At 33.0% G+C, this 26,358-nt stretch overlaps 2 protein-coding genes across 3 annotated transcripts in view; both read left to right on the forward strand.

The window, feature by feature from the left end:
- Window positions 1-26,358, forward strand: part of LOC111380231 — a 49,934-nt gene that overhangs the window by 15,847 nt on the left and 7,729 nt on the right. The window lies entirely within an intron of this gene.
- On the forward strand, window positions 15,717-23,020 carry LOC111380230. Of its 2 annotated transcripts, XR_002700149.1 has the most exons (9): window positions 15,717-15,951; window positions 16,837-17,098; window positions 17,560-17,711; window positions 17,850-17,959; window positions 18,054-18,139; window positions 19,946-20,050; window positions 20,158-20,351; window positions 22,264-22,592; window positions 22,845-23,020. XR_002700149.1 is itself a non-coding variant. In XM_023003729.1 (7 exons), exons 2-6 carry the CDS (start codon window positions 16,980-16,982, stop codon window positions 20,007-20,009), a joined length of 531 nt encoding a protein of 176 aa, XP_022859497.1. In that variant the 5' UTR covers window positions 15,717-15,951; window positions 16,837-16,979; the 3' UTR covers window positions 20,010-20,050; window positions 20,158-20,580. The 2 variants fall into 2 exon arrangements, 1 of the variants encoding a protein (XP_022859497.1); XM_023003729.1 differs by lacking the exons at window positions 22,264-22,592; window positions 22,845-23,020 and having other exon boundaries at window positions 20,158-20,580.

Genomic DNA, 26,358 nt, shown 5'->3' on the forward strand with positions numbered 1-26,358 from the left:
GTTATATTTTTAAGCTTAAAAGAAGAAGTCTTGAAAGTTTTTAAACATTTTTGTAAAAAAATTGAAAATGAAAAAGGTGGCTATTCTATTACAACAATTAGAAGTGACATGGTCGAAAATTTGATAATATTCATTTTGATGGTTTCTGTAAAGAACATGGATATGAACATAACTTTTCGGCTACTAGAAAACCTCAACAAAAATGGTGTAGTAGAACGGAAGAATCACACATTGCAAGAAATGACTCGGACATGTTAAAAGAAAATAATTTGCCTAAGTACTTTTGGGCCGAGGCCGTTAATATTGCTTGCTACGTCATTAATAGAATTTTAGTGGCAAAAAAGAAAACTAAAACACCTTACGAACTTCGGAAAAATAGTATTCCAAATATTAATTATTTCAAAGTTTTTGGATGTAAATATTTTATTTTAAATACAAAAGACAATTTGGGAAAATTCGATTCCAAATTCGATGTTAGAATTTTCCTATGATACTCATCAATTAGCAAAGCTTATAGAGTGTTTAACAAATGAACTCTAGTCATTGAAGAGTCTATGCATGTTACTTTTGACGAGACTAATTCTTTTGATAGAGAGAAAGGTAGTGATGATGATATAGGACTGGAAGTTCCTTTTAAACAAATGAAAATTCCAGACCAAAATAAGGAGGTACCAAATGAAGAAAATGAAAAATCAAATGCTCAAGAAAATGAGGAAAGACAAATCAAAAAACAAAATAATCCCTCGTTACCAAAGAAATGGAGATTTGTTCCATCCCATCTTAAAGAGTTTATTATTGGTGATCCGTCGGAGGGTATTACTACTAAAACTTCTTATAAAAATTATTTTGGTAGTTGTGCATTTATTTCTCAAATCAAACCTAAAAATTTTAAAGAAGCAGAGTTTGATGAGTTTTGGATTGTAGCGATGCAAGAAGAATTAAATCAATATCAAAGAAATCATGTTTGGGACTTAGTCGCTAGACCAAATCATCAAACCGTTATTGTTACCAAATGGGTCTTTAGAAACAAAAGAGATAAAAATGAAATAATTGTGCATAACAAGGCTAGATTAGTGGCCAAGGGTTACAATCAAGAAGAAGGTATCGATTTTGAAGAAACATTTGCACCCGCGGCGAGACTATAATCCATTCGCATGCTTCTTGAATTTGCATGCTTTAAAAGTTTTGCACTTTATCAAATGGACGTGAAAAGTGCATTCTTGAATGAATTTATTGAAGAAAAACTTTTTTTTGAGCAATCTCCTGGTTTTAAAAATCATAAGAATCCGGATCATATTTTTAAACTTAAAAAAGCTCTCTACGGCTTGAAACAAGCTCCAAGAGCTTGGTATGAACGTTTAAGCAAATTCCTACTTTCAAATGGTTTTTCTATTGGAAAAGCGGATACTACACATTTCATAAAAACTTATAAGGATTATATGCTTATCGTTCAAATTTATGTTGACGACATCATTTTTGGCGCTACAAATATTAGTCTTTGTGAACAATTTTCAAATTGTATGAGTAAAGAATTTGAAATGAGTATGATGGGAGAACTAAAATTTTTCCTTGGCCTTCAAATTAATAAAACAAAAGATGAAATTTTCATAAACCAAAATAAGTACATCTTAAAAATGCTCAAAAAAATTGATATGCGTGACATTAAGCCCATAAATACACCAATGAGCACGACTTTAAAGCTTGACAAAGACGAGCATGGCACTCCGGTTGATGCCACAAAATATCGAGGTATGATCGGATCCCTTCTTTATTTAACTGCTAGTAGACTCGATATTATGTTTAGTATATGCGTATGTGCTAGATTTCAATCTAATCCTAAGAAATCACATCTACGTGCCATAAAAAGAATTTTTCGATATCTTAGTGGAACTAAAACCTTAGGACTTTGGTATCCAAAGGGTACTCACATTGATCTAATTAGTTATTCAGACGTCGATTGGGGCGAATGTAATGTTGATCGCAAAAGCACTAGCGAAAATTGCCACTTTCTAGGCTTTGCACTTGTGTTTTGGTCAAGTAAGAAACAAAATTCAGTTGCATTATCCACCGTTGAGGCGGAATACATCTCGTCCGCAAGTTGTTGTGCACAAACATTTTGGATGAAACAAACCCTTTGTGACTATCACCTATCTTATGATTATGTGCCTATCTTATGTGATAACACTAGTGCTATTAATTTATCTAAAAATCCCATCTTGCATTCACGAACTAAATATATTGAAATTCGTCACTACTTTCTTCGTGATCATATACAAAAGGGAGATATTGAATTAGAATTTATCAAAATCGAGGACCAATTAGTCGATATTTTTACCAAGCCTCTAGCACATGATCGATTCTCTCATATTAGAAGAGTTTAAGAATTATTAACAAAAGTGAAGTGATATAAGTTTAAATTTTTATCACTCGTGTTTTTGCATGATTTTTAGCACCATGGTATATAAAAAAATTTTGCTGGTTGACTTCCAGTCGATTGGAAAAGGTTTACTGAAAAACCAGAGTTTTGTAACCAAAAAATAAATAAAAATTTGACATCCGACTAGACCAACGCGATTTTCGGGTTTTAAAACCCTTTCATCTTCATTTCTCTTCCATTTTTTCTCACTTCTCCTCTTCTTCCTCTTAGATCTGCATCAAATTCACCTAGATCTACAACTTTTTCTTGAAATTTCCACAAAATTTGAAAAACCCATCACATTTTCTTCTTCAAACTCTTAAAATTCTCATTTCTTTCCAACTCCAACTCTTTCTTCTCTCTTTTCAACGGTCGACCGGGTTTTAAAGTTTTTTCACATTTAAATCATCATGCCTAGAGTAAAAATGTCGGGAAAGAAGCCAAGGAGGGAGAGGCTACCAACTCCTTCATCAGAGAACGAACCCGAAGTGCCAAAAAATAACTTTGATAAATCTCCCATTCTTATAGGTAAGACTATAGATTTTGGCGATTTTACACTTCAAGTACCTACATTCCATATAGCAGAGTTCTTTGAAAGCATGGGTTGGATTTTCATTGCATCCATGGAAGAAAATGTTTATCCTAAGTTTATGTAAGAATTTTACAAAAATATAATTTATATTCCTCGTCCGGGTAGTATTTCTTGTTTTCTCAAAGGTAAAAGAATTACAATTACCCATGCCCTTCTACGTTCTCTTCTTAAGTTAGAAGATTGTTCAAATCAAGTGTTTTGTCATATGGGTCATGCGACCTTTGAAGGTTATAATCCTATTGTTGCATGCCGTAGAGTGACCGGAAAGAATTTTGAACATCCGATAAAACTTAGTTCAAATCAATTAACTTTACCTTGTAAGGTTTTACACAACATCATCCCCCATATTATTCTACCTAGGAATGGTCATCTCGATGAAGTAATTCACTTCGATTTATTCCTTCTTGACTCATTCTTAGTCGGACGAAAAATAGACTTTCTAACTTTTGTTATTGGCCACATGAAAATAGTTCATTCCGCCACTCACATAAAGGCCTTACCATTTGGCATGCTACTCACTAAGATCTTTAAACATTTTGAATGTGGGTCTAAACTATTAACTACTATTGTCTTTAAATTTGCTCATATATGACGTCTAAACTATTTTTATGCTTTCTGTGTTAAATTAAGGGGGAATGTTGTACGATTTTATATTGCTCTTAAATGCTATATCTTTTTACTTATGCTAAAAGGTGGAAATATTGTAAGATGATTATGCATGATTTAAATTGAACATAAAATATATGCCTTGAATATATAGTCATGATTTGTAAAGGATAGGGGGACTAGATCACGTGATAAATCTTTTAACGTATATTCTTTTGATTTAAATTGTTAAATTTATCTTGAAAATCATCTTGTTTGTCATAATAAAAAAGGGAAAAATTGTTGGCATATGGTCGACTTAATCCTAAATGTTTTGATCATAACAAACAAGATTATATTTATTTATAACAAATTCTTTTTAGTGATGATGGTTCAATGTTCAAATCAATCATGTATTATCGGACTTCAAATGAAGATCAAAGTGAAGCCATGTATTCAATTCAAATTATTCGAGACAAAAGGCTTAAGAGATAAATGCCAAAAAAAAAGATCAAGATCAAGAGCGTGAGAGACGACATCAATGAAAGATCAAAACGAGGCATACTTCGGAGGAAAGACTTGATTTCTTAGGCAAAATGTAAAGGTACTAATGCTTTGATATTTGGCAAAGAATAGTTAAGCTCAAAATCTTGCTATGCATTAAAAACAATTTTTGTGCACTAAGATAATTCGAATGCAACCTTTTTTATCAAACATGAAAATGACTTTTAAAAATGATGGTTCAATGTTCAAATCAATTATGTATTATCGGACTTCAAATGAAGATCAAAGTGAAGCCATGTATTCAAGTCAAATTATTCGAGACAAAAAGCTTAAGAGATAAATGCCAAAGAAAAAAAAAGATCAAGATCAAGAGCGTGAGAAACGACATCAATGAAAGATCAAGCCGAGGCATACTTCGGAGGAAAGACTTGATTTCTTATGCAAAATGTAAAAGTACTAATGCTTTGATATTTGGCAAAAAATAGTTAAACTCAAAATCTTGCTATGCATTAAAAATAATCTTTGTGCACTAAGATAATTCGAATGTAACTTTTTGATCAACCATGAAAATGAATTTTAAAAATGATATATGGAATTTAAAGACATTTTTATTATGAAAATTTAGTTAAAAATATTCTCCAAAAGTCCATACACTTCAAAACTTTCAAATCGGAACAAAAGAGGCCAAAACGTGAAAAGACCGCACTGCTGGGGCGGTCAACCGTTCAGAGAGGCGGTCAACTGGACCGGTCGACCGGACTCTTCCAATGGTCCAGAATTTGACCGTTCTGACTTTTGATTTTTACTGTACAAGCGACTATATTGATCTTCTAGACAAGAGGCGGTCGACCGAACAAGTCATCTGCAAATTCAGATTTTTTAACATTTTGGACTCTATAAATACCCCAACCTCTTGCATTCATTACCATCACTTCCAAGAACATTAAATTGAGACACATTCAAGCTTTAACTCTCTACTCTTTATATATCTCTATCAATTCATTCACTTTTGAAAAACTTTTGATTGAATTTACTTTTGAAAATCATTTCATTTATCAAAGTTTTCTTCAAACCTAACACTTGAGCTTCACTTATTGTCATTCATTAAAATGTTACCATACTTCTTTCCATTGTACTCAACTTTGAATATATCTTTATTGTGGAAGAAGATTCATTTCTTGTAAAGTTTACTTTTGATTGAATTGTGGGTCGTGTTGAGGTCCCGAAAAGCTCAACGTTGTAAAAGGATTGGTGCTCCTTATTTGTAAGTCATCGAAAGCTTTGTAGAAGGTTGGATTGCACCATAAGTCAATCACATTTAGTGAAAAATGCCTGGCTAGTGATGGAGAGTTTGGTAATGGGGAACGTAGATCGTAATTGGATCGAACTTCCATAACACATCGTTTGCATTCTCTATCCCTTTCTCTTGTTATTTTCCAAGTTATCTTGCTTGCTCTTTATTATATTTGCAAATTGTTTTTATTAACACTTATTATTGAAAACGTTTTAAATAACCAATTCACCCCTCTCTTGGTTAGTCATTCTTGGGCTTTCAAAAATGACTAGAGTTGTTTTACAGATTCATCTCTCTTTTTTCATTATATTCTAGTTTTTCTATACATTTTTCTAAAATGAAAATATTTTGAAAGCAAACCAAACACAATTTAAAATGTTATAAATTATTATTTAACTTATAAGGTTATGCGTTTGATTGGCATCTCGTCTTTTGACTAAACACGATTTATAATATTAGAAGTTTGATTCTCTCCTTATACATCCAGTTGTTTAGGAAAACGACTAGAGTCATTTTAGGAAAATGGGCAGTGTAGTTTTTTATGAAACGATTGTGAAACGGCTAAGGTCTTTTTAAATGACTACAGTCTTTTTGTTAAAAAATGACCACAGTCTTTTTAAACAAATAAAGTCTTTCTTTTCAGAAAAGACTAGAGTCTTATAAACAACTCTAGTCATTCAGGAAAAAGACTGCCTTAAACAGTTTCAGTAAACCATCAACATTTTTGAAAAAATTTGATATTATGTCCCTTGTAATATAAACTAATCAACCTAAAAAAAACTTCTATTCATAACACAAAAAACCCCCCACATTCAACATATACTATAAAATTATATTTACACTCATAACTGATAAACATATAAATACATCAAAAGGTCCTACAGATCATAATCAAGGGCAAAAATATCGGCATTGTATAATTTCTCCACATTATGTACATCGTCTAATGTATCATGTACTTTCACCACATTTGACATGTTAGAATGTATTGTGACCTTCGCATTACATCAATTACCAATGTATATGTATTACATCCTACAAATGGCATGACAATATTAGTAACTTATTTAGGCATGCACAACAATATGAAAACCACAACAAGGCAATGATATCATAGTAAACACCAAAGATTTCAATAATTAAAATGCGAGGTGAAAATAACAAAGAATTTGAACGGATTTCTCTAAACATCTTTTCTTATCCAAGAGTAAAAAATAATGTAAGGATTACATCTAATTACTTACATTTTTTTCTATCTCTTTAATTTATCTTATGAATTCTCTAACAACTTCTGCATTGAATTTCATTTCCACTAAGCATGGCAATCTCTATAATTTATATATGTGCACAATGGAAGTGTTTAAAAATCATCATGTGCAAATATATGTGTAAATATGAAAAACAAATAACATAGCCTTGATCGCACTATTTTCGCTGGTACTGTTTGCATATTGTAAATCTTCACTGAAAGCCTAGATTGCACCGTATTGTACTAGATCAGCGCTTGACTTGGCAAGAAATAAATGCACCAATAAAGACATAAATGAAAACACTAGTCCTCCAAGGGCTACCCACTTTATTTTCGATTTCATTCTGATATCTCTGTTCAGAAAAATTCAACTTATCACTCACTAACCTAAAAATATGATCCAATTAGTATCAACACATAAACACAAATACTAAAAATTAAATGCAAAAATGCAACAGAAGAAAGATGTCAATATAGCCCTTCTTCAATAACCAGAACAACTACAACTAATAAAGGAACATGAAGACAATTGAACACTGCAATGCAAATTGAGTAATAAAGGGTAGAGATTATTACTAGTGAATTAGAAAAAAAGGGTGAGTGGCACCATAAGAAAGGCCACAAAATTGATGAAACTTGCTGTTACATCTAAATAATAAACGGTAAACTGGGTTTTGATATCACGAAACCCTTTTGTATTTTTATTGGATCGATGTCAAAATTTGGCTTTGAATATACAAATAAAGTACTATTAAAATATAATAATAAGGGAAATATATACTTGAAGGATAGGGTCGATCCTATGATTTTTGGGGCCGAGGCAAACTCCATAAATTAGGCCCCAAAATCAATGTAACGCTTGGTTTAGTTAGCTTTTTTGGTGCCGTAATACAATAACCTTCCACATATTAATATGATTATAAAGCATTAGCAAGGAACAGAAGTACCACCGAAGGTCATATACTATTTCTGCTGAATGTATTTAATAAAATCATTGTGAGACAATTTCTAATACCAAATACAATGGGCATGACAATATGGATAGCCAAGCATTACAATAGGATTTCTTGTCTTCTTTCCAATGAGTGTTTAAAGGAGGTCAAGAAAGAAAAGAAATTAAGAAGATAAAGTAGCTTACTTTGCAATTAAAATGTTGTGTGTCACAACATTATATGCCACTCCTCACACGCATTTCATTGAACAGTTCATAAGCTTTGCTCTTCTTACCGTCCTTATTCCTTGTGATACTCATATACCACAGAATTGTAAGCATACGAGCCGGTAAAAGCCCAGTCAAGCTTTATCTTCTCATAGAGCTCGAATCCATCTCTTTTAAGGCCTTTTTTAAAGAGCCCATTTGTCAAAATAGTGTAAGTGTACTGATTAGCAACCAAACCAAACTCTTCCATTTTACAGAACAATTCCTTTGCCTTTTCAACTTCACCATTCTTACAACACCCATTAGGCATCGATCAACGTAGTGTATACAACAACATTTGGACTATATGTCTATAACCATGCTAGAGATTTGGTCCAAAACCTGAAATCCTCTCTTCAAATCACTAGTATCACGACAACTGTTCATCAAAATCCCAAAAGTGTATACATCCATAACAATTCTCCCCTTATATCTATCACTACTGTGGCAATGTGCGTTGCACGTTAGTTGGTTTAGTTGGGTGCACATTAGTTTGTTTAGTTGGGGGTGAACTTGAAGTATAAGTGAGTAGTGATTGCTGAATGAATACATAGAATAATTTGAATAAACACTTATGCTTATATTTCAACTCCTATAGTATGAGAAGAAAGGAAGAAAAAGTTGACCTTTGTCAATTTCTCAGCCTGTGCTTAAAAGTAACAATTTTTCCTTCACTTCTCTTCTAAATCCAATAGCACCCACATACACGGTCCTTCCACAAAAAAGTTTAACATACTTACAACAACGACAAAATAGAAACAATTAGAATCATGAGAATTAGAAAGTAAAGCAAAAAGTTTATATTGACAGCAAATTTTGCAAAAATAAAAAAATAAAAAATGGAGATAATAAATGGGGACAATGTTAAAGAAAGATATTGATTAAATCAACTAGATTGTAAGTCAACTTGTAACTATTTATTTAGCTAGCTTAAAAAGTAAAAATATACTGATAAGTAATAGAATTGACCAAAGGATTACTCAGTAATATTTTCAAATGGTATCTTTAAAATATTAAATTGATTCTACGGTAAATTAATACCTCTCTCTGCACACCCTGAATCACGATCATTAAAAAATTATAATACAAATGAACAGAAAAGCATGTCTATTAAAAGAATACATAAAATTAGACAAAAATATTGCAATAAGATGCAAACTTACAGTAGACACAGGTTGCAAGATCCAACCTTTTTACTGTATGGTAAATTATATTACAGGTATGAAAAGTATCTTGAGCTCCAACAACTAAAAGCTCTTTCAAACTTGCTATAAGCAAATATTGAGTTTTTCTGCTTTAATCACTTGTCAAAAATATTCATGTGGCATTGGAAAAATTGAGTAAGATGAAGTTTTGACACCATTTTGTATTTGCTTATGTTTCTAATTCCTCTCTGTTGTGGGGGATTTCCTTTTGTTAAGATTGTTTTATGATGATTGCTCAAAATTCAATAGTTTTAGTTGAGCCTATAATTTCGAGAGAGCGTAATTAATGAAGTGAATTTGTTCGAACAAGAAACTTTTTATGAAAATTTACTGCTTAAAATTTCACTTTGAAAATATAATTGTTGAATGTGTACGAGGGATCGATGTTCAATGAAAAAAGAATTTGATTCATTGGAGCAAGATAACTTAGAGTTAGAGGGTAAGTCGAAGGAAAAGAGTAAAATCATTTTTCAGTTGAATTGGAAGATAGAGGAATTGACGAATAAAAAATTGGAAAGCGAGCAAACTGTAGTGAAGTACAAGGAAAGAATTAAGTCAATGAATGGTGAGGTAGAAAAGTTGAACTGTGAAAAATTGGAGGCTAAACACACTGTAGAAGTGTATAAGAAGAAGTTTGAAGATCCTAATGCAGTAAAACACGAGGAAAAAATTATGTTCTTGAATGATGAGGTAGAGAAATCGAAATGTGAAAAATTGCAGGCTGATCAAGTTGTAGAAGTCTACGCTTCTTATGCACTTCTACAGTATCAGCCTGCATTTTTTCACATTTTAACTTCTCTATCTCTCAAGGACTTAATTTTTTCCTCCTATATTTCACTTCATTACGACCTTCAAACCTCTTCTTATACACTTCTGCAGCATGTTTAGTATCCAATTTTTCACAGTTCAATTTTTCGACCTCATCATTTATTGACCTGCTTTTTTACTCGTACTTCACTGCAGTTTGCCGCTTTCCAATTTTTGATTCTTCAATTCCTTTACTTTCGAATTCAACTGAAGAATGATTTTATTCTTTTTCCTTTAATTTGCCCTCTAGCTCTAATGAATCAAATTCTTTTTTCATTGGACATCGATCTCTCGTACACATTCTACAATTATTTTTTTAAACTGAAATTGTAAGCAGTAAATTCTCATAAAATATTTCTCGCTCGAACAAATTCATTTAATTAATTATGCTCCCTCGAAATTATAGACTCAGCTAAAAACTACTGGATTTTGAGCAATCACCATATACAATCTTAACAAAAGGAAATCATCCACAATAGAGAGGAATCAGAAACATGAGCAAACACAAAAATGGTGCCCAAATTTCATCTTATTCAATCTTCCCAACCCCACATTAATATCTTGGAATAAGAAATTAAAGCAGAAAAATCCAATATTTGCTTATAGCAAGTCCGAAAGAGCTTTTCTCTCCATCCAATCCCAGTTACTGCAAAGCCCTTCCCCCACTTTCCACAGCAGTAACTGTTAATCACAATTTTAATTGTCCATTAATCTCAGCAACGTAAACCCATATGAAAAATCATAAGATATAGATTGTAACAAGCAATTTGCTCTTTAACAACTTCATTAATATGAACTCCTTAAATTAGAAATATGAACTCTAGAAGATATAGACTGTAACAAGCAATTTTCTCTTTTTCTAACTAATGGAAAATCGGAAATTAGCAATTATTTTATAAATACTTCTAAAGTAAGACCTAAGAAAATTGAAGCTAACTTAGAGACATAGAAGCGTTTTCTAACTATTTGAGAATCTGCTAAGAAATTTTGTACTAAAGAAACCAAGCATCCAATTTCAACCCTATATTATTAAGAACTGAAGAATAAGAGCCTGATTGCATGAGATTTGTGGAAATTTTTGAGAATTTTAACTACACATCTTGGAAAAGAAGCTAGAAGATTTGGGAAAAATTGACATTTAATTACCAAAATAGAAAAACAAATAGAAAATTGTAGAAGGAAGGCACGGAGAAGAAATGAAATGTTCTTGCAATGGCCACTCATAAATTTTACTTATTTCGACATAAAGGTAATATACACTTTAAAAATAAGCAACTTTTTTACTCAAACTTAAGAAAAAGGTAAATTATCTAAATAAGTTTGGAGCTAAAAAGCTACTTAATTTTAACCTTGGCCAAACATGCTCATAACACTGTGTAACCTATACCAACTTCCATCACCAGCGATTTCGCAATGTGTAGTGTATACAAGAATAAGATTTCATTCTTAATAATAGGCATAAGATTTGTGGCAAATAACATGAGCAATTAATGAAACCATAAGTAGAGATCTATATAATCGTAGAAGCCTTAAGGGAAGAATAAAAATAATTATCCATTAACTAGCATTTTTTTGGTCTCGAGGCACACCAAACTTTATGAGAACTTCAAGATCAATTTTGCTGTATGACAAGAGTCCTAGACTAAGACCAAGATGTGATTACAAACTCAAAAAGGGCAAATATATAAAACAAGATTAACGGACTACTCAGATTCACAACATGGATTGTTTTGATCTTTCATTATAGTGTCAAATGAATTGGGTATATAGAAAAATTATGATATGTATTGTCAACTTAGTCAATCAAATAGATGCAAATAGTTAAAGAACTTATAAGACTTAGAGACTTCAGAAAATAGTCCGATCAAAAACAATAGAGGAGGAGAAATGACGGTCAAATACCATATAAACATGCATGTAAGGTATCACTTTTGATAAGTTTCTCTTTGATTACGTTTTAACTGACAATAAAGAACTATGTTACCTAAGTCAATATAAAGAAGGCAAACGGAATTGCAAGACATTAAATTTACAATATTGTCTCTAATAAAAAAGATTCTAAAAGAGCATCTCTAACATTGGAAATCCAAGTAATACAGGCAACATAATAATGTTAAAAACTGTGAATGCAAATTAAGAACATTAAAGTGAATTTCAAATCTTAAACTTGATCTAGAAATGCAGATATTCTAATTTTCATAACTGCAGAGAAATTCTAAAATAATAAAAAACTCCAATACAAGTTCTTAAAATATCCAAAAATTGATACAAATAATAAAGAACAAATTCTATGCACATGACAAAAAAATTTAATAATAATAATAATAATAATAATAACAATAAACAAAAATCAGCAAAATGCAAAAATTGTTCTCACCAGATTGCCTTGAGCAGGAAGAACGGTCCAATACTTATAAATACAAAAGCCTACAAATGGAAAAACTTCATATTAGAAAATGGTACACAATGTAAAATTAAAAAATAAAAAAAATGGATAACTTGGAAATTGAAAAAAAAAAAATTGTAGATCCTTTGCACAAGTTAAAATAGATGCAACTTGTGAAGTCGTTTCAAAAGAAAAGTGGTGTTTGTTTAGTAGGAACTGTAGGAGCATTTGTCGCTTGCTTTTTGGATGAAGAAGAGATTAAAGGAAAGAAAATAACAAAGAAAAAATGGGGTTTGTTGAAAAATGAAGGGACCATTAAAACCTTTATAAATTAATTAATGTTAGAAACCTATGAATTAATGAAGGAAACCATTAAAACCTTTGAAAAAAGGGGTTTTTTAAGTTGATTAATTAATGTTAGAAATAAGTGTGTGTAAATTTTTCAGAAATTCATTTGTAAATGTGAAAGACATTTTGAAACTGATATTGAAAAAAAAAAAAGGAATATTATGTTTATGAAGAATAAAGTTCAACTTTTGTTAGTGAGTTATTCATCTACATTAATGAAATATTGTTATTAGACAATATTTTGTATGAATATGAAACTCGATACTGTTTATATTTTTATGTCCTAAACGACTTAAATATGATATTTGGATACTATCTATATTAAAAATAAAAAAAAAAAGCTCAAAACAAAAGCCACTACTAAAAAAAAAAAGTCATGGGTGCTGCACGGAGCAGTTGTTCCAGCTTCGTGTCTTTACTTTTTTTTTGTTCTAAAAAATGTTATTATTATTATTATTATTATTATTATTTGCTCCCTGCGTGCCCAGTAGCACGGAGCAATCTGTACACCACCATCTACGTATTTTCAAAAAAAAAAAAATGCAAACATAAACTAATAATTTTTTTAGAAAAAAAAGGGCATTAAACCTCTCAAAGTAATCAGTGCCAAGCATAAATTAAACTCAAAAATCCTAGTTCAAAATCTTACAAAACTCACAAATAGGTTGAACAAAAGGAAATTTTATACTTTCAAATAGTTTTCGATGTGCAAAAAAGGAACTGCGAGCTACCCAAAAATCAAGGGGAAAAAAATAGCAAGAAAGAGGTAGAGAAGCTGTACGATGTGGGGAAAAAAATTTCCTTGCAGCACGGAGCTTTTGCTCCTTGTATTTTTTTTTCTTTATTAATTTTTTCTCCATTTTTTTTGGCATTCTGTTAAAATGAATGTTTTTATTCTCCTCAACACATAAACAACATTCTCACCAACGATGTACAAAATGAACTGAGCAAATGAAATATGAAATAAGCAAACAATTTATAAACAAAATGAACTTTAATCATAGTGCATATTATCAAAATCAGTTTGAAAGTACACTTAGACAATTGATCAAATACTTTGACAACAATCAATTAGAACTACAAACCAAACTACTTCAATTCACCACAAATCTTAACAACTGAAGAGAGGAATGGATTGTATGAGTTTGACATTACACTCATTTCGTAAAATTGATCAATCACATTACCTTGAGATGAAGTTGAAGCAGGCAAATGATGTCGCTAAAATTTTGATGAATCTCCAACCGTATGGAAATGGAAAAGTTTACAAATTGCAATTGTCAGGGTAGAGAATCAGAGAAGAACTCGATGAATTAGGGGATGAATCAGGGAGAGAAATCATGCCTTCTTACAAAATCAATAGCAGAGGAATGGGCTAGCTAAAAATGATGGAGAAACGGTATGGTTCAAGCCAGAAACGATAAAAAAAAATACAAGACGAAATATATGACTGATGCATGTCCCGCTATGCACCGCTCTTTTATATATGTAGGAAATACACATCAAGCTTTCTCGAATTTATTACTCTTCATAAGAAAATTCAGTACATTATTCAGTGTAGCTGCCTTGGGCACAAACCCTTTATCAACCATTTGACCAAAATAAAAAAGAGCTTGCTCTGGTTGCAACTGAGAATTAACATGAGCATTAATACTCACTTCATAAAAAGTGAACAATTGAAATTCCTAGCGCCTTGGGTTAAATGGGTAAGAAGAGGAGAAAGCGTAAATAATGGGGATGTGTGGCCACTGCAAACTAGGGAATGTCAAAGGAGAGAGTGCTTAATTACTGTTATGGATCGATGAGTCAAGCAGGTGGTGACGAGTCGAGCAAGGACGGAAGAGGAGAGGAATGAAGAAAGATTTTTCATTTTCTTCATTAAATATAAAAAATTAGGCCTCTCTGATTTTGAGCTTGAGGAAGTGTTTCGCGCGGGTTAACTCGCTAACAATTAAAGGGGATCAGACGATTGTGTAAGGGACGAAACCTCTTGAGACAAAGTCCCAAAAAGGGGGGGGTGTTCTTTTATTGGCGATGAACTTTACAATTGGAAACGAAAAACAACGTGCCTCCAAGGGGCGCAAGCACACGAGTTACAGAAAGGAAAGTATTTAAGTCTAAAAGCTAAAGAAATGAAAATTACATATTCTCTTGTTCGAGAGTTTTGGATTCGGTCCTTTGCTTCTACGCCTTTTCTCCCTTTTATACCTCATAGACGATCTCTTTGTGATTAACTACTCTGAAAACTGCTTGATCGTCCTATAACTATCCACTTTCTTTGTAGTGGCCATTTTGTCATGAAACCGCCTTTTAACTGCTGCCATTATCTTTCATCGTCCAACTGCTTTCGATTGACTTCCTTGAGTTGTGGAACGTGATAAGGCTACTTTAACAACTGCCTTGATAACTGCATTCCTTGATAATCACGATGCGTTATGTTTATTGACACCTTGGGCGACTTGAAGGTTTGGGCGAGAGTAGAACAACAGCTCTGGGCGACCGTATGACACTCGTTCGTTTTCAGATTCTGAGCGACTTGCAAACTTGGGCGATGGCATTACCGCATTCTTGGGCCTCTTGTTTGGGCCTTCACCTTGACTCGTTTGATTGGACTTCATTCTTTGGGCCGTCTGTTTTGGGGATTCTCCCATTGGGCTTTATTCCTTGGACTGTTCGACTTGGGCTGAATTTTTATGTGTCAACAGGAAGGACTGACTATGTTGAAGGAGCTGTTGAAGAGTGAGAGTGGAGAACAAGGAGAAACTGAATTTAGCAGAGGAGTGAAAGCTACAAGGAGAAGAAATCCGAAATGGCAGATTTGAAAGAGAAAGGATATAGTCGTTCATTATTTTATTTTCTTCAGGGCTTAAGGGTAAAAATGGAAAATAGAAATTAATAGCTTTTATTTTTTTTTTTTTAAAGAAAAAACTGGTCAAATGACAATAAGCTCCTGTTTGGCTTCCCTTATTTTCAAATTTAAATACGAGGTTGAAAAAGAATTAATTTTTTTTATTTACGTATAATAATATTTTATGAAAGATTATGTAGTTAAAAATAAGAAAGTGAGAAAGAATTTGAGAGGGAGATTGGGCCAAACGGGGCTAAAACCTATCAGCCGGGTTAAAGGGCCAATTGCCACAATTCCCACATTGCGGAACGCCCAAACCCTATTCGGTTCTCCTCTCTTCTTTCTCCGGACTCCAATCCACATGAGTAACGCGACCTAGCTCTCCACTCCACTGTTCCAGGAGGCAGACGCAGCATTCGCCGGAGCCCGGAGCCAAGGCAACGAACGACGTGTTCTGCGAGTGCGAGACTGCGACTTCTGCTTCTGCTGGCTGCTGCAGTGAACGGACCGTGACTGCCGGTGAGTGGTGAACTTTCTTTCCCTCTTTTTATTTTTATTTTATTATTTTTTATTTTTTTGGGGTTTTTGTTATATTTTGTTTTGGCCATTTTGATTTGGTTCTATTTTGATTTGGCTAGCCTACTTCCTACTGTGTTTGTGTACTTGACTTGGAGACTTGGAGTTGTTGTCTTGTTGATGTTGAGTATTGTCGAATTGAATAACTTAATGTTAATTATGTTACGATTTATTCATTTGGGAATTTATGTTTGCGAATTATGATTTATGAAAAGTAATTTACGTTTTATCATGAGTTATATTAATTGATTATTGATTTCAGAATTTATGTTTACGAAATTGTATTTGTGTATTGTGATTTATGATAAGTAATTTCTGTTTTGATGAGGATTGATTATTGATTTGGGAATTTATTTTTACGAAATTATATTTGCGAATTGTGATTTATGTAATTTATGTTTTGATGAGGAATGATTATTGATTTGGGAATTTATGTTTACGAAATTATATTTGCGAATTGTGATTTATGATAAGTAATTTATGTTTTGGCGAGGAATGATTATTGATTTGAGAATTTATGTTTACGAAATTATGTTTGCAAATTGTGATTTATGATAAGTAATTTATGTTTTGTGAGTGATGATTATTGAATAACTATTAATATTATGTAACCAAATTTTAATAAACGATCGGACTATTACGATGTCGACGGTCAACGGTCGACCCACCCTCGCTGGATTTTGATCGTGGATTCGTCGTTGATTTTGGTTTGTATTGGACTCTATTTTCATATGTATATAATTTTTACGTTTTAGTACATTTACAAATATACTGAATAATTTTTAATATTATTTAATCAAATTTTAATAAATGACGGGCTGCCTGCAGGTCCGAGCTTTTATGATCGTTGATTGACGACGGTTAATGATCAAAGTCAACCTCCAACCTAGCTGAACGTTGATGCTAGATTCGTCCCTGTTCTCGAGCATATCTTCCATCTGATATTGGTTTTTGTACTATTAATTATTTATATGGAGGGATTGAAAGAATGCGAAGCAAACTTGGTGGTGTATCTCCACCCATCCATGGCCAAATGCGTCAACAATGCTATCCTCCGTGAGCTAAGCTCTTTACTCTTCATGTTTTTCAAGTAACCCTTTCTCCTATGCACGAGATTGTTTCTCTTTTGTTATTTGTTTTCCAATTTTTGGATTCTTATTCTTGGATTTTGCTACTTTTTTGTAAAAACGAAACATAAGCGGTTACCGACGTGATGGGAAAAAATTGGATGGTATGAGTTTTCTGCTTGTCTTGTCAGTGGGCAGTGTGATACAATTCAGAGAGTATAGTGCTGCGAGAGTGGGTGAGCTTTAGGTGCTTGCTTGAGCTTCTTAAATGAATTGTCCAATAATATAAATTCCAGTGCTCTGTTTGTATAATAAAATAATTTCTTTGTGCCCAGACTCAACAACATTCGAATTCCTTTAGAATGTAACAATTAACGCTTTTGGATATACAGTACCATAAATTGATTTCTGTATTTGTTACCTTTTGTATTAATATTTGAATCTGAGTGTTTTGTTTGTTTGAATTTGTTTCTTGTCCTTATAGATACAATGAGACTTTTGATGGCGTTGTATTGGTGAATGATCCGAATGTACGAAGTAATTTGGCAAAGATTCTTCCCGGAATTCATCCGTATCTTGGTGTGAGGTTAAAAGCAAAATTGTTGCTTTGTAGTCCCAAGCCAAATATGCTTTTAGGTAGTTTCCCTATCGTTTCACTCTAGTGTAAATTTTGAATATTTTGATGGAAGGTGGAATAATTTCAATGAAATGAGGACTATGTAAACTGGATGAGTTTGTTGATACTCTCTTCTTTTCACTTGTCTCTTTTCGCAGAAGGAGAGGTAGTTAAAATTGGTAGACAGTCGATTCATGCTGTGATTCTTGGTTTTCCATCTGCTGTTATAGCAGATGAAGACATTCGCGATGAATTCAAGTGTAAAGTTGAAAGTCTCGTCCTTACCGATCCTGTATTAGCTAGCATAGTGTTTGGGATATTGCAGTATTATTGAGTTTTTATGTATTTTCATTTTGCTGCAGAAACATGGAAAGGAAGTGTTTGTTAGCCGACGTCACAAGAAACACAAGATCAAAGTTGGAACCATAATACGATTTTTAGTCAAGAGGTGAAATATCTGCTAGGTTCTTTGTCCGAAATGAGGTTTTAGAGCCTATTGGATGCGATTTTCCATATATGATACCTCTTTTCCATTTAAGAAAAGACCACTAATGGTTTTAGTTAGTGAACTGAACTGAATATACTTTGTTATTTTTCATCAGTTGCATTCTATATTTCTGCACAGAGTTAATCCACGTTTGAATATCATCATATGTCGAAATTTGGAAAAATATATATTTTTAGTTGCAAAGGACAGTGTTTACTTTTCTGTAGTTGCTGGGTATGAAAAAATTGGACAGGCTTGCTGTATATACACTTTTGTATATGGTATACATTTATTTTGAATGAAATGTATCTTGGATAGTTTTTTTTTCATAAAATTTGCAGTTCATTCATTCATTCAGCATTGCAATTGTTTACATTTTATTAGCCGTATACTATTCATTACACCTGAGTCTTTCTAATATTAGTGATCTCTCCTACTCATTTGTGTCTTGTTTGGGTTGTGGGATAATCTACGTTGTGACTTAATACTCAGTATTGATAGATATGATCGGATGAGTTTCTTGAAAGTGTAATTAAGCATTGAATGACAGCAGGGGTTTAAAATTCCAAATCTGATGGACATCTTAAACCAAGCTGAGAAGGATGATAACTCATAGAGCTATTGTATGTGTTTTAGGAAAGGAATATACATTGGAATTAAATTTTCTTTCTAGGGCTATTTTATTTAGATTTAGAAGAAAAGAACCCACTAACGAAAAATCTTAAATTGGTTGTGAAAATATATACACGGAATAGGTTGAATAAAAATTGACTTCGTATTATTTATGTAGTTCTAAATATTACTTTTGAGTACAACCAAGATCGCATTGAAATACCTAATTTTAATCACAGTGACTGTCTTCAGAATGAGGGCTGTGGATTTTGGAGAGCCATTTAGCTGCTTCAACCTCCATAATGGGCTAATATTGCTGTACATTTCCATTGGAATTGCTCATGATGAAGTTGTGGATCTCCTTTGTCTGCATTTTATGTTTGATTCACTATGATTTGTGAGGACAAAATGTGTGAAAAGTCATCTCTCTTCCTCTCTATCCTCTCTCTTCTAGTCCTTACTCTCTCATTTATGTGCTGAAATTATAATTCATTTTTCTACCATGGTTCAACATTTTTTGTATCTTAAAACTTCTCCTTAAATTTTTTCTTATCCAACTACAGCTCTAGTAAATGCTACACACATGTTTAATGTGTATTATACTGTGCTTCCATAATACGTATTACCATGAAACTGTAAATGATTGTGCATAAAATATCAAGCATAGGCACACAAGCTTTTAATTGAGTTGGACCTTAGTCTTTTCTTTTTCCTTTTTCTCTTTCTCTTTCTTTTTCTTTTTCTTTTTCTTTTTGAACGTGGGTTCATACCAACTTGAACTCTTGATCTTGAAAATGGAATTTACTACACAATTCCACTCAAACAAGAAGAGCTGGTTGGACCTTAGTCTTTTCATTGAAGCATTTTCCGTCTTATGCTGCTACACATCCATGTTAGTAGATATATGCTGAGATTGTAAATTGTAGCGTTCAAGGAGCATGTTTTAAGAAATATAGGTTAAGAGTGATTTTTAGATTTTAAAAGAGCATTCCTTGTAGAATTCTCAGCACCTGTATTTAGTGGGTTTATTTTGTTCAATCCTAGGACTACATTGTAGAATACAATACCAAGATTTACAAAAAAGTCTGTCTTGGAAAGTTGTTCATTGTGTTATGTTGCTTTTGTTGAATTCAATCATGTATTGTGTCCTTATAGCTTTGACAAAGAGATACTCCACATTTCTGGTTCTTTGGTTGCTGCCAATACGGGATGCACGTGATGGTTAGATACAAATTTGGAAGAATGGTCTCAAGCTGACAGGTCACGATCTAAATTGTAGTCAACTCAGTAATGTTAAGTATATCTGTCAATAAGAATATTTATATGATGTTGAACTGAGTTTTCTATTATTTAAAATATTCCTGCAGCACCACTAGCAAGAGGAAAGATAGGGATGAGAAGGAGCAAAAGATTGCAGATGACAAATTAATGGCCAGTGGGGATATCCCTTCCTTGAAAAAAGATGATAGAATTAAGAAGTTGAAGAAGAAGAGAAAAGAACATACATGAAGTTTGCTGCTGATTTGCATATGCATGCATTCTCAAGATGTGTGACTTAAAAGTAACTTTTTTTCCTGCTGAAAATTATCATTGAATCTTACTTCACTCGCTGGTGGCCTAATCTTGCAATATGCCATTTCACTTGTAATGTTATGCATACAAGTATTTTCTATTAGAGCACTTGTTATAAGAATTTCACTTTTACGATTATGATAACATTATTTTCCTGATTTGTTTAGACAAAAATTTATAATTTGATGGTGTGAATGAGAAGGCGCTCTGTTTATGTATTGGTGGTTTGGATTTCTTGATTGAGACAATTTGTTGAGCAAATTGTTCATTTTACTACCTCCGAGTCTGAAGTTTTCATTTCGTTTCATGGGTTTAATAGGTTCCCTTTGTGTTGTTTGGCTCTTTGACTCATTTTAGCACATTTTTGTGGACTCGGTTGTTGGATTTGCATAGGGTCCAGTAGTTTAGTGAGGCACGCATTTTTCTTCTTAAAGAGGGAGCTTTACAATTACAGCATGTACTGGTTGTTTGGTGAATAAACGATTCATATTTTGTAATTTTCGAAGTCATACATTTTTTGAATAGCAGTCTTCAAATTGAGCCATGTTATTAGCGGTTATAAATAACTCAGATCATATCTGTATCGAACTGTAGTTATTTGATCAGAATTAGCAGTCTGTCCATTATCACGTCTCTAGCAAGTGAGAAATTTATCTGTGACCTCCAATCACTTGTTAATGGATATGCTATTAGATTTCTTGAAACCTAATATTGGTTTTTTTAATTCAACCTAGAAATTTTCTCCCTTCATGCTTAGAAAGAAGTGGTGACATGTCAAATACAAAATTAGGCATTTCAACCTTCATAATTTCGCTTACTGAACCATTCAAATTACGTCCCCTTTGGTATTATTGCTTTCATCTGTGGAAAGAAGGATAGCAGTAAAAAATCGTAGACATGAAATGTCCAAGCACTTGGTCTTTTTTGTCGGATGTTAGTGTCAAGGTTTTTGTTATCATTACGGAAATTTGATTTGTTGAAGTTTTTAAGTGCTTGTTAACTTCTTATTAATCTTGACTTACTTTGAGGGTGAAATCATTGATAGCGAAAGTTCATAACAAACCAATGCATGAGTATTCTGAGATACAATGCTGCATAGAATGTTATGTATATATGTTCTCACTGACTGGACCCTGATCAAAATGGGGTTCTTCAATCTGGCTTCTGAGTTGTGTTAGCTATAACCGTACAAAAATGATTTTATATTTAGGGTTACTCTGGTATCCTTCACAGTTTTTATTGCCATTTTAAAGATCATATCCCACTCCCTAAACTAGCTGATATAGCCCTTTTTTCCTTCTTTTTTTTTAGGGGGGGGGGGTTTGGTGCTGGGTGTTGAAGGTGTAGATCTAAAGGATTTCCACCTCGTCCAATACTTTGCCATAAAACATTTGTTATGGTACTGGTATAGTGGAGAAATGTCGGCATGCTCAGATACAAGGTTTTATGAGTTGTAAATAGATATGGTAGCACATTTTGTCATATAGTAAGTGTAAGCTTTCAACCTGCAAAAAGAATACTTATTGGGTTCTTTAGTTCAACATTCTTGTTATCCTAAATTTGGTGCCTCTTTTGTAACGTTTTGTGTTCAGCTAAGCTTATAAGATGCTTGTTTTTGCATCTTATCCTACATATATAAAAGAGGCTATCAAAGCTAGGACACATGTCCAACATTTTGTATCATCACCTTCCTTTCTTTTCTTTTTTTTTTATTTTTTTTGGTTGTCGTCCTCAATTTTTCTGTCACAACATTTCTTCATGCAATAAACCATGCTTCTCGTCCATTCCTCCCCACTCCTATCCTAAACCACAACTACAACCACCCATATTTCTCTCTTTCTTCTCCAGTTCTAAATTTAGCTTTGAAATTGAATTAAAATGATCATAAATTGATATTGCAGCTGCAAGTCTCTTTGGAATTATGGATAAGTCATTAGTTCTTCCGTGCTTTAGTAGAGCCAATTAGAGTAGGATAACTCCTCGCTGTCGATAAGGGAGAGGTACTAATCTCTGGTTTCCCCTTCTCATTCAACATTTCTCTCTCCAATTTTTTGAATTTTTCCTTCATTTTATTCCATATTCATTCATTATGCTTGAATCAAAAAATGGTTCGAGCAATGGATGAAGATGATCGATCAATGAAACAGCAAAAAGCTGGATGGACATTTACGCGGTCAGAAAATCTCTAATCTTCGATGGGCAGCGATGGAATGAAAGAGAGAAAATTCAGGCAAGTCAATTGTAATTTTCATTTACCAATTATTAAATGGATTAATGTGTCATAGATTACTCTCCGCGCAGAGCTTTGATTGGGAATGCTCAATGCTGCCTTATCATTATCAAATTCAATTTTTCCCCAATTTTCTTCTAAAGTGATCTCCGCGCAGAGCTTTGATTGGGAATGCTCAATGCTGCCTTATCATTAACAAATTCAAAATTTCCTCAATCTTCATTCTAAATTCATTGTTTTATAATGTTATAGACAGCAATTGGGAGAGAAGCTGAAACTGAAACTGAAGCTGTGTTGGAAAATGGCTGCTACTAATTATTTTTTTTTAGCCCTGTGCTGCATCGTTTGAATGAGATTTCCTGTTTCGGTTTTCCTACTTCATCTGCTGCTCGTATCTCCATTGCTAAGAAAAAAGGGTATTCATTCAGGTACTCATTTTCCCCATTCAACCCACCGTTAAAAAAATGTACTTGCTTTCTCATTGATTAATTTGGTGCCATCCGTGTAGTTCTATAAATATTAATTTTTCAAGCGCCATGTTTCTGTATGACTCATTTTAGGATTTTGAATGTAGACAAAATATTGAGCTACTGAATTTGATGGAGCTCTTGGGATTATGACGGGTGCTACTGCTATTGAATTCTGCTGTTCTTGTTCTACAGACTAAAATCCACGGTACATCAATAGATAGACTTACAGAATTGAACTTTACTCTGAGTTCTGGATTTGGATTAGCAATTCACTTGTTACTTTCCTCATAGATTCGATCCACATGATGAGGATCGAGCTATCTGGATCATTCCCGATGTAGCATCCGGCCAACATCTTAGTAGATGACGGGGGTCTTACAACCTATAATAATTTTCTGGGAGAGGAAAAAAAGGATGTATGTCTTATAACATTAATTAAGAGGATCGCATTTGATTGCGTTTCATAAATTTGCCTTTTAGTTTCCAACCTCAAATGTAAGTGGGAGAAACTAGGAACCAACTAAAATCTACTTTCGGGAGGATTATGTTAACTTTAGAAGGCCAATCTCTGGGCATGTGCCAAATGATAACACACCAGGTTAAGCAAGACAAACGTCATTTGTGCAATCAAGGGTTAAAATCTGAAATTGGTGAGGTTTTGAGTATAATTGTTTAGCAGTTAGACTGAATATTGGAAAATTCTATCCAGCAACAGAGGCCTTTTTCCAGTGATTAACATGCTGGATGCATACGAGATTTTTATCAAATGACATAACACATTTGATCCAACTGATTTCAAGTCCTGAATAAGTTACAGAAGCAAGAGGAAAATACAGAATATATCATTCATGATACCTTCCTAGCTTCTACTACAACTACATGGCCTAGGGTACCTATTAGGTGGAGTAGCTCAAGCCTTTATATACCCATAATCTACGGGATCATGGTCATTGACTCCACACTTGTGCTGATCTAAGAAAACTCAATGAAATGAGAAAGAATGGGAACTGATGTTTCATGAATTTCATAGTTTTATTGAATACCATCAATCTTCTACATGCTTGCATTATTTCCATTGACAAGCATAAACTGAATTGCATATTCTCTTTTTCTTTATATCTTCTTTTTCCATTTTAAATCACTTTAAGTCCTATCTATACAGCTGTCGTTCTTGGAAGTACTGAAAATCACTCCATTCTTAGGCATTTGCAATTTTATTTATTTATTTATTTTTTTCCCTTTTTCACTTGTGCTTGGGTTTTTATAAACTAGATCTTAAAAATGAATACTTTTTGTTTGTTATTTGTAACCATCATTATGAAATCTAGCATATGTGATGGTCTTATGCTTCTTTTTTTTTTGGGACAAATAGATTTAACAACATAAGCAACCGGAGTATCTTATGTTGTAATATGTATGTGTAGGTTGATTACCCTCTTTCTAATTCATTCTTTTAGTCGGAAAGTCAATGGGCAAAAGCACAAGAGTATCAGTTTTACATAATATTAACCAGCAGAATAATATTGCCTGGGTTAGATAATATGCTCATTATGATCTTTATCTTTTTTTGATAGTTGTGCCCTATGCAAAAATATAAATAAACCAACTCATTACTTTCCCTTCTATTTCTTCTTGTTGGCGATTCAAGTGAAGGTAGCTTAGACTATGTTTCTCATCTTCCATGAATTTCTAAAAAAATTCACTTTGAGTAATTGGGAAGATCTTCTGGTTGGCTGAGAGTATGTCTGTAAACATAAAGGGAAATGAAGGTGGTTGGAACATGGTTCTCTTTGGGAAAAGATATTCAGAAGTGTGGTTTACAACAAATTTATTGGATGGTGGAACAACTTATAACTTTAGTTATGAGAGTCCTTAAGAAGTTTGTGTTTCAGTTGTATTCTCTTCTCCTTCCCCTTTTATGCTTAGTTGCAAGTAATGAATGGCTGCTGGAAGGTCACATGATACTTTTGTGTTAAATATTTGAGTTGTTGGTATTCAATTTTAACACTAGCTGAGCTGTCATATATTTTTCTGCGATTGTAATATATTAGAACTTAGCATTTATCATCAGTGAGAATTCATCTTTCTTCTTTATTAAATGTCTTGCTTGTCATTTTTCCCTATCTATCTGTTCCAATAGATATTGCTCCAGATCCATGTGACTTCACCATAAATAAGCACCTAACATACCTGACCCAATTTTTACCTAGGAGCTTAAGTTATTAGGTATTGTTCATCAGAGAGATGAGCTCACTTTTTGAACATTGGACAATTTTTTCTCAAATCTTTGGAATTCGTTTTATGTTTCTTCTTTCTTATTTTATGTTGAGAACTTCTATATTATTTGTACATCTTCTTAATAACAGAATCCATATTTTCTGAAAGGAAAATGAATAATTTTTTTCCCCTTTTTCCTCACTTTCAACATGAAGTGGGAAAAATTGATGGAATCAGTGGAATGAAGAGGTTTATGACATGTTAGGTCTATTGATATTGTTCGTATTTCTTCTTGACGTTGAATTTCAGTTCAATTTGAGTTAGTACTGAACTTTCCAGCCAATCATGATTAAAATGAAAAGGAAAGGTGCTGATTTTAATGTTTGGAGAGCAGATGGTATAATAATAAGCACTTAATTGAAAGTTCATTTAAGATGAAAATGTGATCAGTTGAAACTCCCTAGGCCATATGGTGATAATTTTTACTGTATACAGGTGCCAGACATCTACAAACACCGATGAATCCAAAACAACAAAAACTATGAATCGATTAGACAATGCAAGTAACCTGCTGACTAATTTCTTGAGTGGAGGAAAGATTGGAACTGTGCCTACAGCTGAAGATGCAGTTTCTGATCTTTTCAGTCGGCCATTTTTCTTCTCCTTGTATGACTGGTTCCTAGAGATACTTAACCGCGATCTTTGCTTCCTATGGTTGTAATAATCATAGACCATTTGTCGATGTCGCTTGTACTTCTATCATTGTTGTTATATGTTCCGGTCACTAACGTAGCATCTAAACTGGTCTTTTTGTTTGTTCATTTTGTTTTTGCATGCTGACAAATTCTACTCCATGTGATTTTTTCAAACTATATATTGTTGACAGATCTATAAAACAATTTGAGAAAGGATGCACAAAAGAAAACAACCAAAGGGAGTTTTGTTGACACTTCCTACATGTATATAAAAGAGTGAAGTAAAGGCTGTACAGGTGTTGCGCATATGCGTCTTGACAGAATTTTTTTTTTTTTTTTTTTTTTTTTTTTTTTTTTTTTTTTTTTTTTTTTTTTTTTTTTTTA

Source organism: Olea europaea, unplaced genomic scaffold (assembly GCF_002742605.1).
Source record: "Olea europaea var. sylvestris unplaced genomic scaffold, O_europaea_v1 scaffold2109, whole genome shotgun sequence".
Classification (NCBI taxonomy): Eukaryota; Viridiplantae; Streptophyta; class Magnoliopsida; order Lamiales; family Oleaceae; genus Olea; species Olea europaea.

Coding starts and splice junctions, on each gene's coding strand:
- LOC111380230 (XM_023003729.1), top strand. CDS start 16,980: ATGGAGGGATTGAAAGAATGCGAAGCAAACTTGGTGGTGTATCTCCAC. Junction 17,099..17,559: donor TTACTCTTCATGTTTTTCAA/GTAACCCTTTCT, acceptor TTGTCCTTATAG/ATACAATGAGACTTTTGATG. Junction 17,712..17,849: donor CAAGCCAAATATGCTTTTAG/GTAGTTTCCCTA, acceptor CTCTTTTCGCAG/AAGGAGAGGTAGTTAAAATT.